At 39.8% G+C, this 16,422-nt stretch overlaps 1 protein-coding gene across 1 annotated transcript in view; it reads right to left on the bottom strand.

The window, feature by feature from the left end:
* Positions 1–16,422, bottom strand: part of COL4A1 (collagen type IV alpha 1 chain) — a 120,704-nt gene that overhangs the window by 60,390 nt on the left and 43,892 nt on the right. Inside the window, exon 2 of the mRNA XM_058823186.1 lies at positions 11,725–11,775. Coding sequence (XP_058679169.1) covers positions 11,725–11,775 — 51 coding nt within the window. The remainder of the gene's footprint in view (positions 1–11,724; positions 11,776–16,422) is intronic.

Below are 16,422 nucleotides of genomic sequence, written 5' to 3'. Positions count from 1 at the left end.
ACTCTTTCAAACATGTGTTAGAGAATTGTAATTGGCTCAGTGTTACTCAGTGTTACATTAGAGAAGGCACAGAGAATAGCCAATTCTTTATTAAAATGGTATTTTTAACCACCAGAGGGAGCACTGGCCCGGAATATATGTCAGGAATAAAATAAACATGTACAATAAATGTCATCTGTTTGTCCTCAGCTGCACTTAGCATTTTCAGTATTTTATTGAAAGTGTGAGGTGGATATCAGTCAAGCAGAATTACTGCTATATGCTTACAGGAGATGTGTCCTCAAATGCACTGAGCATGTTTGACATTACAAAATTCCCACTGCACATTCTTCAGCAGAATCTATCTGCACCACAGCTATACAGTTCTGGAGCCACACAAGTAACAAGCAATTAATTACACAAACATAACTCTGCAGACATGCAAAGAATCTGTGTAGGAGCTCTGTAAAGATCTTGGCTCACCCAGAAGTTTTGGAGCCGAGTTCCTGACAGTAAGTGGAGTGGAAGAGGGGCTAAGGCAGACAGAGGGGGGGAGAGTCAGCAAAATCTGGATTCTTCATTGCCAGGAAGTATCTGAAAGAACTCAGTCCCACGAAAACACGAGTGCAGCATTTTTGGCATGGCCAGCAGAAGGAGCAGCCATGACAGTTTCACATTGCCAGGCTGGCTGAGGCCCTGAGCAACCTCCAGCACTACCAGGGCTGCTCTACACTGTATTGACATGTGTGACAACAAAGGGCCACCCCAAGAGCTGCTGGGGAACAGCACTCTCTTCCCCATGATCTCTTTGCCATGGTGTTCACTCTGCATCTCCTTCTCCCTCTGCTCCTCCCCAGTGACTTGCTCCTGTGGGACTCCTCCAGTGCCACAGCCAAACGGGCTCTCAGGCTGCATTCTGAGGGGAGGACACTGGCAAGCAGCTATTTATGGAGCAAAAGCCAGTGCTGTACCCTTAATTCACAGGAACCCATACAGGTTCATATACCATGGGGCAGGCACCCTGATCACCAAATTTCACTGTGTGTTTTTACTCCCTGGCAGGATTACTCCTTTTACTATGAAAGTATCCTTTCTCAAGGGTCATAAATTCACAACACTGGGGAACCTCTGCAGCTTGATCCAAGATGAGCCCAAACCTCCAACAGTGACTCCATTGATATAAACATGTCATTAGAGGGCTTTTCAGGTTTAAGGTTAAGGGACTGAGCCTGGGCCTCTGCCTCCTAAAGAATGCTTAGACCAAAAGCATATTTCTGTGACACCTCATGGCTGTACAGAACATTCCTCGGGAAGCTGCTAAGTGTTTCCCAGGAGTATAAAAATAGAAATAACAATCTTTGATTATCCTTTCCCCTACATATCAGTATCTATGTGCTTAGCTGGTGCTCAAGTGCATGGATATAACAGCGTGTCTCCAAGAAATTCAGAAGCTGAATAGGAAGTAAAGGGAGTGAAGTAAAATTAACATTCAAAAGCCAATCATGGCTATCATTTAACCAGTGCCAAGCAATTGGTTTCCTCATCAATTGTATCAATATCATACAATTTCAGTTAAACCAACTGTAAGTAAGAGCTGCTCCCTAAATAATTTAGAAGTCTTCCTCATGCAATTCCTCTTCTTCCCTGACCCATAGTTATATTCCTCATTTTCCAAATGTAGTAGTCAGTTTTTTCAGTGCAGCTGCCCAAAGTTCACATATTAGGACTTCTTGAGCCATGTACACTCTTACCTCAAGCTCTCAATACTCCTTATATTTGCACGTCTTTGGTTTGTTGTGCAATACTGCATTCCAGCACAGATAAATGTTACAGATCCAAAGTAGCTGGGATGCTGAGGGGGTACATATTCATCCATAGCATGATTGAGAGCATGGTATATGAAGTACAGAAATAGAAAATGAGAGAGAAGAAGACGACTGACAGCAACTAAACTTTATCTCCAGCTGTGGAAGTCTGCCTGCAGAGTTTGGCAGTTCAACATCAAAGTATGTGGTTGTTTTTTTGTTTAAACTTTTCTTGATTTAAAAAAAAAGGGAAAAAAAAGCCCAACACAACAATACAGCTTATGATGTTTCAGAAGGAAGTCACACAAACCTTTTTGCAAAGGTACACATGAGGTTCTCCAACTTTATTTTAGTTTTTAAATCTTTTATCACACATCGGTCAAGGAACCTCTTCTCATCAGCTAGAGTCACTCAGGGGAACAGAAGAGCCTCAAAGGATCATAAGGGAAGAGGATGTTTGAAGGACAAATGTGTTTGCACTGTAAAAAGAAAAAGGAAGTTCTATCACCTGCATACAGGTTGAATCAAAAGGGTGCTATATTTCCCACCCCTTCTAATCATCTGTTGAATACATTAGGTCTGAGTAACTCTTCCTTTGTTTTATTACACATTGTATTAAATCACTTCCAGTGTTGAAGGTCCAAGAATATAAGGGGTAAAAATGTTCCACACCCTTCCTACTTCATTAATGAAAATTATTTAGCATTTGTTTGCATTTGGCATTGTTTAAAGGCTCACATTTAAAGATGAAACAGCAGGGGGGAAAAAAGGGTCTTAAACTTCTCTGGGTTTTTAATTTATTTTTGTTCAGATCCTAGACTGGGAATGAAATGTGACATTACATGCAAGTTTTATTCTCTTGCCAAAGGTTCGTCATGGACATATTTACAGAAAATAACCTCTTCCATAAATAGTAAAAACATGGGCAGCTGGTCCTAGACAGTACAGACTGCAATAAAGTTCTCATAATGAGCTACTCATATCTTGAGGGCATGCGACAGACAGCACTATTTGAGACAGTGCTAGTCTAGCTGCTTTTTTGAGTCAGGTTGGAAATGGCATTTCTAAAGATTAAAACTTTTTGAAAGTTCCACAGGAGTAAAATATCTTTCCACAAAATAGAGGAAATACTCTGGCTTCTGACTTTTAATCACGTAAATATGACAGGGCAGACAACATTGTGACACAATGAGTGTCTCAGAAGTGTCAATCAGTGCTTCTTCACTTAATTGTCTCTTGATTCAACCAGATCCACTGTAAAACAGACACGACAATATATATCTTTGTAATACCTCCAGGGCTGTTCAGCCTAAGGCAATAAAGTTAATAAAGATGCAATAATTATTAACAATAATGAAAACAAGTATCTTTCTTATTTTGACATTGTAGATCATGTCAGTATCTTTGTCAGTAAGTGCCAGCCAGAAGTTGGTGTATTGCTCAGCAGGTGGCTTTAAGTTTTTTCTGCCCAAAAAAGGGGCAGGGACACGTGAAGAGGCCGGTCAGAATAAAGGACATCCGTAATGTCTGACTGCCACCCAGAGGAGCCCGCGGGGAAGTGACACAGGCGGCTGCTGGGACACCGCCAGCCCGGGCACAGCCCTGCCCTCCAGCCCTTCTCCTTCCTGCTCCTCCCGAACGGAGCCCAGCCACAGACTGCGGCAAAGGCAGCCTTGCTATTAAAGCTTATCCTCCGGAGAGTTTCACAAACACTAGATTCCCCCTTTTCTGATGGGGGAAACGGGGTCACTCACTTCTCCTGCCTTGACACCGCTTATTTCACTGCATTTAATACTAGAATTTCCTACAGAGATCCTTTTATAGGAATTTCACGGGGCTGGACGTGTCCTTGCTGGATTTCCAGCTTCTGTTTCCGCACTTTCAGACAGAGACTAAGTTTGAGTTGAGGTGCTGTGATCACATCCTTAACTCACGATCCCATTAAAGGTACTGCCATACAGATGGAGGCAGCACTGGTTTCTCTGTTCATTGCTTGCTGTACAAGCCTTTGGTATTCCTCTCTTTATTTCATCTAACTACTGACATTGGAGCCAGAGGACATTTTAGACTGCTCCTCTATACCAACAGTCCATTCCCTCCATCACTACCACTTGAAGCCATTTATTTTGCAGTTCCACACTGTCTTTCAGACTTTGCTTGCCACTCGAGCAAACCTAACAAAATTTGTTACTAAACCCCCTCAAGGCTTTAAGTATTCTGCTAACTAGCCATGAAATGCTTTTGTTGCATGTGTTTACAGTCAGTGAGAAAAGAGTGAGAAAACACCCCATTTGATGCTGGTGACTGTGCTCACTCACTGAGCTCAGTACACTGTGCACACTGAACTTTGACACAAGCCTTGGTGAGAATTATTTTTGTTGGCATATCAATACATATAAAAATGTTCCAGATGAACTTCGGTGGAAGCTGTCACATGCTTTCTTTAAGAGCTACAAAATTTATGAGTACGTTTTGCCATTATAATCACTCAAATATTCTAAGAGATATAAACATGATTTTCCAGACAGGAGTCAAAGTTTCTTTTCCCTTGGCTTTACCTTGATTTCGCATTTCTCTTGCTGTTAAACATTACATAAGAGAACACTTCATTACTGAAAGCTGGTCATTATTTTCAACATTTAATTGAACTCTCTTTGCTATGTTATCAATACTTCAATTAACTACTCTGTAGCCCTTTCTCAGGTGTTGTAGTTACTTGAAAAGAAATGTAAATCCTCTTCAACATCTCTTAAATATGGTTTCCCAACTGTTTTTGCTCCTACTGTGATATTAAACTTCTTTTGTGGCTAAACTAAATATGTTCTCCAGCAGGTTAGAAACTTCCCTGTGTGATAAAGTGCTCCACTATCACTCCTTTAGCAGCTACTTCAGGTTTCCTCTTTGAAAATTCCACTTTCATGCTGCTTCTCACTGTTCTGTCTCCTTCCAGGCATATACTGTTACAAGCTTTGCTATTGCTTCTGCTGCAAGTGGTTTTGAGAACTTTGTATAAAATTTGGCTTTTTACCCTTCCTTAATGAAATCCAAACTTTGAGAAAATCCAGATCTGCTTTTCTGAAGGCCAACATCATATGGCCAGATGTTTTCAGTGACTAATCTTAGTTATGACCTTTCTCTGAAAGCATAAGTCTAAAATCTGAAGTAAGAAGTAGCTGACAGAAAGGAAGCACACAACTACCATGAGGTATGAGATTTAAAAAAATAAAATAAAAAACCACCAATTCCCCAAACTACTTTTTGCCCTTGGCTAGCAAGACCAGAAAGTGATTTAAGAAGACATTATATCCCACATTACTACGGTTCCCTAGTGATAACTATATACACCCAGGTCACTTGTGGATATTGCTACAGAGAAAACGTACACAGAAACTGATTATTATTAAGTGCATTGAGGATTAAATTCTAGTGTGGGAACTGACATATCACAGAACTGTCTACTTTAATGTCTGTCTTGGTCTGAGATCCCAGCAAATACAATATAAATTGGAAGAGCAGGATTATTTAAAGAAACTTAAAGGATTAACTACAAAATGTAGCTCCTGCTGTACCCCAGGGTTTGCTGTCCCAGACTCCTCAGTTACACCAACAAACCCCTGCAGCATCAGAGTTTTAGTGGGCAATTAGACCAGATACTGACACACTGCACAGGACAAAGGTTTTGTAATATGTATCTAGTCCGCAGATATTGACTCTGTATAGACATAATTTTAAATTTGGGAAGATGTCAAGCTATGCACAGGTATTGCACAGGCACTGGACAGCTCCACTTCTTGAGCATGAAGATTTCAGAGCAGCAGAGACCTTACATATCTTTTCATATCTTATATCTCACATCTCACACTGGGGAAACGTGACTCATTGGAGGCTCACATACTTCGGATCAAGCTAAGGCCCTGCAATCCTTCAAGAAACCATAGTGAAAGCATACACTAACAGTTGTTGTGCAAATATAAAATCAAGCTCTGTGAGCTTGTTTTATTCCATGAAGAAGAGAGCTTGAGCTCATTGTGCCAATACCCTTAAAATCAAAGACAGTGCATCTAGCAACAGCTGCTTAGAAGGTCATATTGTGCCAAATGAAATATTACTTTGTGAATACCTTCAGAAGACAGCTCTGAAAACTAAATATGAGCATGTCCCAGCACATAATACTACTGCTTTTATAGCCCTCTCTCCATAGAGATAAATTGATCAGTGTAATCCACTGGTTTGTATTAATCACAACAGATACCCACTGTACTGAGTGCAAAAATGTATCTTAACATAGAAAACGTTGCTAGAGACAATTGGGACAAATGGTTCCTATAACTATTTAAAACTAAGAAAAGCTGATGGGTTTAGAGGCCACTTAGCAGTTTGGTCTGACAGCTGTGAAAGAGTAGACAACTTATCAACATTTAGCATATCACAGTCAATATTATTCAAACTTGTTTGATATTTTGTTCTTTTCAAGAATAGCAGACCTCTTCACGAAAAATTATGTTCTTTTCCCCTGATTTGAATTCAAAAGATTATTTTTCTCAGAGTAAAGGATAAATCAATAAAAATATACTGCTGTCAAAGCACAACTGACAAAAACCATTGTGACAATATCCCAAATTTCATAAATATAAATCACAAGTTTCCCTGTAGAACATCAGATCTGCAGCTGATCAGTATCTCTGTTTATTTTATTACTGTTTTCTGAGTCTGCCCTTTCAGGCATAATTAAATGATTTCATGTTATCTATTAGCCCTTTCCAGACTGCAGACACGTTTTGACTCCCACATTGCCTATCACTCCTCTTTCCAACTTTATGGCCATCTCCAGAGTACATTGTTTGGCTGAGGTTTCCTTAACGTCCCCTGTTCAAGGTCTTTCCAACTCAGGCATAAACTGGTGCTGGACTCCAAGTTCCTACAGCAGCCACTTCACAGAATCACAGAATCACTAGGTTGGAAGAGATCTTCAAGATCATCAAGTCCAACCCATGCCCGAACACCTCAACTAAACCATGGCACCGAGTGCCACATCCAACCTTTTTTTAAATACATCCAATCTTTTTTTAAACACATCCAGGGATGGTGACTCCACCACCTCCCTGGACAGACCATTCCAGTACTCTATCACTCTTTCACTAAAAAACTTTCTCCTAATATCCGACCTATATTTCTCTTGGTGCAGCTTGAGACTGTGTCCTCTTGTTCTCGGGGGATTTAAATAGGAACACTGAGCAGTGCTTACTAAAACCAAGCACTGTCAATGAAAAGTGATTTAAAAAATTAACATTCTTGACTCTAAAAGATATAATAAAGGTTGACTATGAAAATATAGGCATAATGATTACTGATTTGCTCCACTAAAGGAACTGACTTGTTACCTCTGATATATTTTCAAGGAAACTCAAAGTACTTAATAGTGATCCTCCTCTGACTGCCAGGGCTTGTCTCCAACAAAGGGGTTTATATTGTGTTAAATCATCAATATTAGAAATACTTCTGTTCTATCTTTTGATATGTAAAATGACAGAAAACCCTCAAAGGTCCTCCCAGTCTGGTAAACCTTAAAAAAAAAAATTCACTGCAACAGTCAACTCTTCATTATCCAGAGCACAGGCAGAAGCACAATACCCTGCATACAGCAAAACCATCTGTGATTTTTAAGGCTGTAGAAGTGTGCAGGAGAGAAAACACTGGTCCCTGCTCCTGTTGATGGGGAACTCCAGAGATGTCCCAGTGACTCTCAGTCTAAGTCAGAGCTACCTGGCTTCCAGATCCAAAATTCCTCAAGCAAAGCCAGTCTGTGTACTTCTGCAGCATGGTCAATGCACACATGGGTGATGCACCCATCAAGGCAAACAGAGAATTCAAATTTATGCAGGCATAATAATACAGATACAGCCTCAGAATAAGGGAAACAAATATAAGCCAAAATTATGTTATTTGCTCAAGTTTTCCTCCTTTCAAATAATAAAAATGTCAAAACCAGCAGTACATTAAGAGTTAATTCTATTCTTATCTTCTGTCTAGCAAAGTTTTTTTTTTAAATTGCAATACTTCATGCTCAATGACAAAAGCATGTTTGATACTCTTGTTGACTTCAACTCTCAGTGGGTAATGCTGAGACAGTGAAATCATCATAAAATATTTATACTAAAGAATGAGGATTTCCACTTCAGTGCATTCTAACTTGATAAGTCTAAGAAGATTAATCATTCTGTATTATTTACAGCAACGTTCCAGTGTTGGCTTCATTTACACTTGTTTCTGATACAGAGTAAAAGTAGTGCAAATGGTCATGAATGAGAGATGGAACATTTTTAGAAGAAGTCAGTGCATGGAGAATTTTACTCATCTCTGAGCAGTCTTTGTTCTGAATGGTAATTAAATGCTTAACATGATTTTCTGCACACACTAACAGCTATCACTTCTTATCTAGACAGCTGCTTGAAATTGTTCTCAAAATCTAGGTAGGCATAAAAGAGTAAACATAGCTTCAGTCTTCTTCTGAGTAGCTCAATAAAATGCAGGCAAGCATTCAACACTCTAATCAGTTTAAACAGATCTCACACTTCAGTGAGGTTTAAGAGAACAGTCAAGTTATTATGCAGAAGACCAAAAAAAAGTATGAGGTAATAAACGAAGATGTTTTAGGTTAATCTCTCTAATGGAAAACAGTATGGTATTATTTATTATTTTAGCAATATTATGTTTTTCTAAAATTTCTGTACCTTTTGTTTGGAAAATATGTGATATTTGACATTATATAGCTTAAAACAACAGCTTGATGTTCAGCGTAATAATAAAGGCTTTATAGGATAAGGGCCATCTGTCGCAATTACATTCACTTTCTGAATTTTCTGAAAGGGATGAAAACCCTTAGAATTTGTCAATTATATGCCCTTGATAACATATGAGTCATGTTAAAGGAGTTTGGCATAGAAATGCAATTTTCATGGAAACAGTCTGATGAGAGAATATTTTAAATGTACTCTAAATATGGCCATCATATTGATGAAATTATTCTCAAAGGAGAGAGAAAAATATGGCAATGTGATTTACTCTTCCATGTCTGAAATGCTCTTGGGTACTATTTCCAAGTAATTTCCCAGCTTTTAAGTCAAATACCATTTTCAGCACTTTTTCTGATGAGATCATGAATATGATTATTTGGCCAAATGAATTTCAATTGAACCCCAGTCTGGAACTCCTGGGTCTGGAACTTCTTCCCACACTAGAGTAGGAAATATCTCTCCAGATGTTAATAATTAAGGCATTAAAGAGTAAACCCAGCACCCACTTCCGCAGCTCCCGGGGCTCCCATGGCAGTGAAGTGGTGTGGGAGGATTGGAAAAGGCCCTGCAGCATTCGTGCACTTCTGCATGACATGGAAGCCAGATCAAAAGGGTTTCCAGGGCAGGCAGAATGTTGGCTGTGGATGGTGGAGGGTAGAGTGGATATGTGCTCCCACATGAGAAGTGGAGAGCAGATGTTCTTTTATGTGGTCTCCTGGGGTACCACAGGAGGTGGGCATGGCAGCCTTCTCCGAGCCCAGATCTTGGCTAAAATCAGTCTTTCTAATCTGTCCTCTGATTAAGAAACATTCACATAGATTTTTGAAGGAACAGGTACCATTACTGATGTGTGTGTTAATGGGAACCACGTTTAGCAGGGACCAAATCCAAATGCATTTGTTGGAAATGCCATTTGCAGAAATATTACAGAGGCAAGCAGAAAGGATGATCCCCTTACTCTCCCTCACCAGGTTCTGTCTCCAGGCCTGGGACCAAGTGGCAGGCTATTCCTTACTCTAGACAGACACCAAATGTAATGAATTGGGATAAAAACTAAGCAGGGCTGAAGGGCAGGGGGCAGATTTCTTAAAAATAAAACTCAGTTTTCTGTTCAAAATCTTAAATATCTTCTAAACAGAGTTAAGATAATGAGCAAGCATTGATCTGAACCAGATTTAAGCATGTTAAATGCATTCCAAAATACCTTCAAATGCCTGTCTTGAGTGTTGTTTTCTAGGTATAACTAGACATTCACTTGTTCAGATGTCTCTAATGTCAATAACTACATTTCCTACACAGTCTAAAATTATGTGAATACTTCATTATATACCTGCTTAAAGTCAGAGAAATTTGTGATGGAACCCATTAGGAAGTATGGAGAGCACACTGCCACACTGGAACTTAATATGCCTTCTGTTACTACGGACTGATATTTTTCTCTCATCAACATTTTTAAACAGCCTACATTAATGTGAAGTAGTTTTGGATTCTAGCATATCAGACAAGCATCTATTTCTTTTAAACAGAACATTTGAGATGTTCTCTGGACTATGCAAATGAAAAATGCCAGCAAAAGCTCTAGCAAACAGACAGGAACACAGCTGGAAATAAATTAAGCATAAGGCTTAATACTATTTATTTCCTCAAGCTATCATTTTTTAAAAATTATCTTGTTACAAGATGCTGGCATACCTTATGAACTGAAAACTGATGTCTTTCAACACAAGGGTTATAACATGTCTCCTTCATTCTACCATGACTCATTTGTACTTGTTACTGAACAATAAGATCAAGCTATCAAGGAATAAATTCAGAGTTCTGAACCTTTACCAAATCTTTGCTGTATTTGTTTTCAATATATAGTTGACTTTTATTAAACAGACATTAATGGGTCATTTTAAAAAGGAGACTCCATCTGAATGATGCTCCAGACCTTGACACTTTTTATCTGTATCACAAATTCATCTATGCTCTGTTACAAAGAAAATTATCTGGCTTGGGCCTCCAATTAAGTAATTTACATTCCTAGTTGTGGAAAACACCAAAGAAAAGCCACCAACAGACATTCTTAAATCCATCATCCGTAAATATGCAGCTATTGCCTTTCAGACAACACAGAACACCAGCTGTCTATTTATTTCAAAGAACAAAACAATCCCCAAAACAAAAAGCAAACAACCGCCCCATCTCTTCTAAGTATTCCTTTGGGTGACCTAAACAACTTACCTCAAAACACATAACACATACCCAAAGCAACCACAGGATGAGAAAACTGTGGTTTACATTCATTTAGAAAGGTAGCTGTACAGCACATTTGCATGCACAGGAGAACACATCATAGATTAAAATCTCTACAAGCAAAATTGGAAGAGATAAGGAGATGGTTGAATGTCTATAATATTTACAAAAGCAGGTAGTTTACAGGGGGAATTCACAGAGTGCTTAAGTGCTCTGTAATTTTTCTTCACTGTAACTGCTTTAAAAGAAGACTTTAAAGTGCCTTTTTTTCATATACAAGAAGTTTAGATAACTGAATGGGAACTTTAAAACTCATTGCAAGGTTCTGTCAAAAGTTTTACATTTTTTTTCTTGACCTGCAACGCTTTTCTGTATCTAAGTTGATCATTAACCTCCCTCTTCCTAGTGCAAGTCCTTGCCTCCCAGGGCTAACCCTGGTCAAGGAACATTGATTATGATGCATCACAGCCATTCTGGAGAGCAATCTGCACGGCATGCTGAGAGGAGCATTCCTGAACTGAACTGCTTGCCTCACTTCCAGAACTGGTCAGGATGTCAAGCCTGCTGCCCACTGAGGACGCTGGAGATGAGGTGAGGGAAAGGTGGGAGTGAAGGGTCAGCATCCCACTCGATGGGGGAGGACAGAGGACACGGCCACATTAGGCTGGGAGCTTCACTCCAGAGTGAAGGCATTCACCTGTCCCCAGCCCTGGCCCTCCTGCCCTCTGCAGCCACGGCCACAGAGGAGGCTGCTGCTCAGAAACCCTGCTGATGGCACTGCCTGGCCTTGGCCATGGCCCCTGGCACTGCAAGCCTTCACTGAACCCAGTGGCTCACCTGGCTCCCAGTGGATTTTATACCCTGTGGTTGAAATAGGCAAGAAAATGAAATGGACAGAGCTGACTTACCTTTTGTCCTTTAACTCCACTGCAATCACATTTTCCACAACCGGAACATCCCTGAAAATAAAAGAAATTGAGAATTAAATGTCTGAAGTGGGTGACAGGCAGAACACACTGCAATGAGCCAGGGATGTCAGCAGCATCCCAGTGACTGCAAGGCTGGTCAGGGCAGGGAAAGTTTGCTTAAGCCCATACAGTAACATGAGAGAAGTCAGATTAACTGGTGCACAGGTAAAATCTTACAGTCACTTTGTGTTACCAAAGATGCTCTAAAGTGCATCAGGCCAATCTCTACTTTTCCTCCTCACAGTCATGAAGCAACTCAGCAGTCAATTGCTTTTACTGTTGTCATGCCCCTCAGAAACAAACTAGAGCAAAGGAAGCAGAACATCTGTATCAGTGAATATTCCACCAACGCACAGGAGATCCTTCAGCAGCCCCTTCAGGCCATTATTCAGAAGCAGTCAGGGACAGCACCTCCCCTGAGACAGTTTCAGCACAGATGCTGGGCACCTGTCCCTCTACACCTGCAGGCTCTGCAGGCTACTGGGATCTCAGTACTGCTGGGAAATGAAAAGAAAATGCACCTAATCCGTTTTGAATTTGGAAAGTCCCAAATGAGACCAATAAATATTGACCCAGAAAGCTAAATAATACAGTAACATTTTTACTTGGTAAATACATTTTATTTTAAAGTAAAGCATCAAAGAGAAACGGGGCTTTAATACTTAAAAAAAAGGCCGTCCAATGAAACTACAGTGCTATCTCCTAAAAAATTTATTGCTTTTGTTGACACTTTTTTTTGTATATGTACATCCACTGAATTTGTTTCTTGAAGTAGAATTTTCTCCATACTGACTTAAAGCAAAAATAGTTATGATTTTGACAATTTACAATTTTTACTTACATTATTATACCATGTTATATTATAAATTCACACAAAGGTGAGAATTAACATGATTAGAATGAGTTTTTATCATATAATGCAGAAAGAGAACTAGATCTGAAGACAACACCTAGACATTCTGCAGTGGAACCTCAGCAAGGATCAGAAAGGAAACGTGCCACCCACTGAATAATCAGCTTCACTCCTTGCAGGACATGCTTATGCCTAGAAAAACATTGGGTCTTCCATTACAAGGAGTGACCTGGTGTGACCTCTCTTAGTTTTTCAGACCTGATGAGATCTCAGCTGGAGGAGGCATGCTTGCAGCTCATACTTCCTCCTCCAGAATAATGTAGAATGTTATCAGTTTTATCAACACATCCCCTAAACTCAGAAGTCTGTTTTAGTTGCATCTGGGAATGTACTTAACATAAGTCACTGAATCATTATAAACATCTGTTTTCAAGTTAATCCCTGCATATTTCCTTCAGCCTATTATTTAACATGCACTGTTTTAGAAAAAACCCATGTTGTTATTTAAGTATGGTTTTGTTCTCAAATTTAGCATAGCCAGAAGAATGGGCTTGTGCTTTCGAGCCTCTTTTTGTCCCCACAAAAATGAGTCCATTATATTCCATTTTTCCTGTTTTTAATGCCTCAGATTAGAATAACCAAAGGCAAGGAAGGTAAGAAGGTACTGAGCACCAGGGAGCACAACTGCACAAGGTCCTGCTGGGGCAAGGGCTGCAGCCTGCCATGCCAGAACAGGCACCTGCTCTACAAAACACTGCCTTTATTCCACAGCAACATCATCTCCTTCTGCCACTGATGCAACCTCTGTGGGTGGGTGGGAGGTTGGCCAGCAACGACAGCCACTGCTGGACAGCATTATCCTCAACTCCTAAAATGCATTTAGAATCTGAGCAACGTGATAACACTCTGCCTATACTAGGAAGAAGTATGAGGCTTTTCTTTCTGCTTCTCTGGTAAAAGGGGAGGGCCAGACTGGAAGAAGCTTGTGGATCAGAGGTCACTTTAAGGAGGTCAAAAGGGCACTTAAGTAATGAGATGCTGGAAGAGAGAAGGATGATTATAGCACGTACAGGAATCATCACAAGGCAATTAAACTGAAACTATGCAAATCATTGTTCATTTCTAAACTTTGGTTTTAAATCAGTCTCATGACATGAATAATCCACTTAATGATTTCCCACTATATATGACTAGAGATATTGAGACAAATAGAAAGAAATAACTCTGTCCTATCTCCCAGACATCCTGAGAGAGACAACGCCTTCCCCAGAAACTGCAGGGAGCTTGGAACAATCACTGCTGTCCTCCAAGTGCCAAAACAGAGAAGGAACAGTGCTGGGCAGGAAGCATAATCTGTGGGGGGAGTGACAGATGAAAAGGCAGTCTCTTTATCCTGTGTCTAGGAGCCAGTTACAGGCTAATCCAAAGATTGGCCAGGTGCACTGCACCAGGTACCTCCCCTATTTTGCATGGTACTCACAATTTTCAAACAGCCATAGCTTCCTTGCACCATAGGCCAGCCTCTCATGCAACATTACAGGACATTCATTTTATCTTACTCCACCCACAAAATATAAGTCTGCCCAGAAGCAAAAGCTTATTTTAGTGATGCAAATTGTTTCATTTCTTGACAAGCATTTCCATTCCATTTCATTCTCCCAGACTGTCTGCAACTGATAAGCTCAGTGAATCATCCTAGTAAATCAGTATTAAACTATAAAAAGACTACATCCCTTCAACACAACACACACAGAGGTGCCACATGCAGCCTGAGTGTTTGCCTAAAGGACACCTATCTGTTTTCCATCACATTAACATATAGTCCAAAACAAGTCCCGCTAATGAATGGGTGTCCCAATCTGGACCTCTGGCTTCCATGACCCACATACTGAGCCTTACAAGCCTTAAGCCCTGTCAGTGACAGAGCGGAGAAAGCCGCTAAAATTCCCTGCAGCAGATGAACAAACTCTGCAAGGCAGGCTGTAAGACATCTGTCAGATCACAGCTACAGACTTGTTGCGTTCTGCCCTGTTTTTCCACGTCCAGCTACTTTCCTGGCATTTGAGGACTACTGCTTGGAACTCGCACAGGAACGATGCAAACAGCCAGATGAGCAGCCTAGGAGGGAGATGACTGCCATATTTGGAAATGCACCATTTCTGGAGGCCACAGACATCTCCAAAAAAATACAAAGGCAGAGTCAGTTCTTGGAAGCTACACTCTCTTAGAGAAGTGCATTTCTCAAGACAAAATGTAGTTCCCTTTCCCACAACATCACCTCAGGCTCTGCTTACTGAATTTCAGTTGCTGAGCAGCCACCAGCTTAGGCCAATTGCCTAGGTATCAACAGAGTTCACACTGAAGCCTGCAAAGCACAGCTATAAGGTAAAAATTTAGTTAAACTCTCCCTGGTCACTTAAGTCTGTTCATGTTAAAAATCACATTCCAGGGAACATAGTCACTTGTCCTGCACAAAATATACTGTCTTTCAAATCACAGAAAATCCTGTGGATAGGTGAGGCTAAAACAGATGTCAAAATCCTCTGATTATTCACAAATTACCTATTTCATAGCCAAAGTGCTTCAAAAAGGTAAAAATAATCATAATTACTTCATCTCGTGATTAAATCATTAGAAAATTACAATTTCTGTTTAGATGGGATGCTTGAACTGATGATGTTTTCCGACTAAACAGTGAAGATTTCCCACTCTATATTGCCTTACTTTAAACCCCATTTTGAGCTGAATTACCATAGCAGTTTCACGCTGAAACACAAGAAAGGCTAAGCCAACAGGATGGCTGTTTGACAGGGACAACTTTAAGTCTGAATCTCCTCTTACCACAAAATCAACCCTTTCCACCTCTGTATAAACCCAGTCACTTGGAAGCCTAAGGGAGATTCATCCCTCTGTAGCAGGCACTTCTTCCTAAGTGCACATGCATGCAACTCATGTAGCTGACATGAGAGCTGGATCAATAATATCTTCCCATTTCACATCCCACCAAATACAGAAACAATGAGTTGATGCCAACTGCAGGACACTTATCTTGCATTCCTCTCATATTTTCTTCTCTTTCCAGAATGTCAAAATAGCTCCCTGGCTGTATTACTATTCTTGTCTTAAACCTTTAGATATAACTACTGAATTAGCAGAACTGCTATTTTGTGTACAAAGTACCACTAGAGGAAACTACTAAAATTAGTTAAATTAGTATTAGTTAGAATTAGTATTTAGTTAAAATTAATATTTTTTAACTGATTTTACAGTCCATTAACAACTTTGAAAAAAATCATGTAGCTAAAACTCCTGATTTACACTTAGCTAGAAAAAAGAAGGTAACAAAAAAATCTGCACTGTCTTAGCAATTAGCAAAATTTAGTTATACACCCTTAAAGGAGTTGATACAAAGCCAGTTTTTCTGAACTGATTATTTGAACTTCAACTCTTAGAATGGTTTAGGAAAAGAAACATCTGCTATTCCTTCATTTTGATGACTTAAAGCAAAGACCAGAAGTTGAGCACAATTCTCATGTCTTTTGTAAACCCATCAATTTCAGATGTCTACAGACAGAAAAATAGCAGACAAAAAGACAACTTTTTTCTAATGTCAGCAAGCTCCAGTCTTTCCACCTCTCCAGATTTATATCTCTCATTATTAAAAAACAAAACAAATAAGAAAGACCTTTCACAAACCAATGTTGGCAGCTTATCTTCATCTCCTTTTTTAAATTTTTTTTTCCCAGCAAATCATGGGTAGACTCCAATTATGACTGTTCAGGGAA

This window comes from Ammospiza caudacuta, chromosome 2, assembly GCF_027887145.1.
Source record: "Ammospiza caudacuta isolate bAmmCau1 chromosome 2, bAmmCau1.pri, whole genome shotgun sequence".
NCBI lineage: Eukaryota > Metazoa > Chordata > Aves > Passeriformes > Passerellidae > Ammospiza > Ammospiza caudacuta.
Note: the sequence above shows the minus strand (reverse complement) of the source record. Positions and strands in the feature narration are given on the sequence as shown.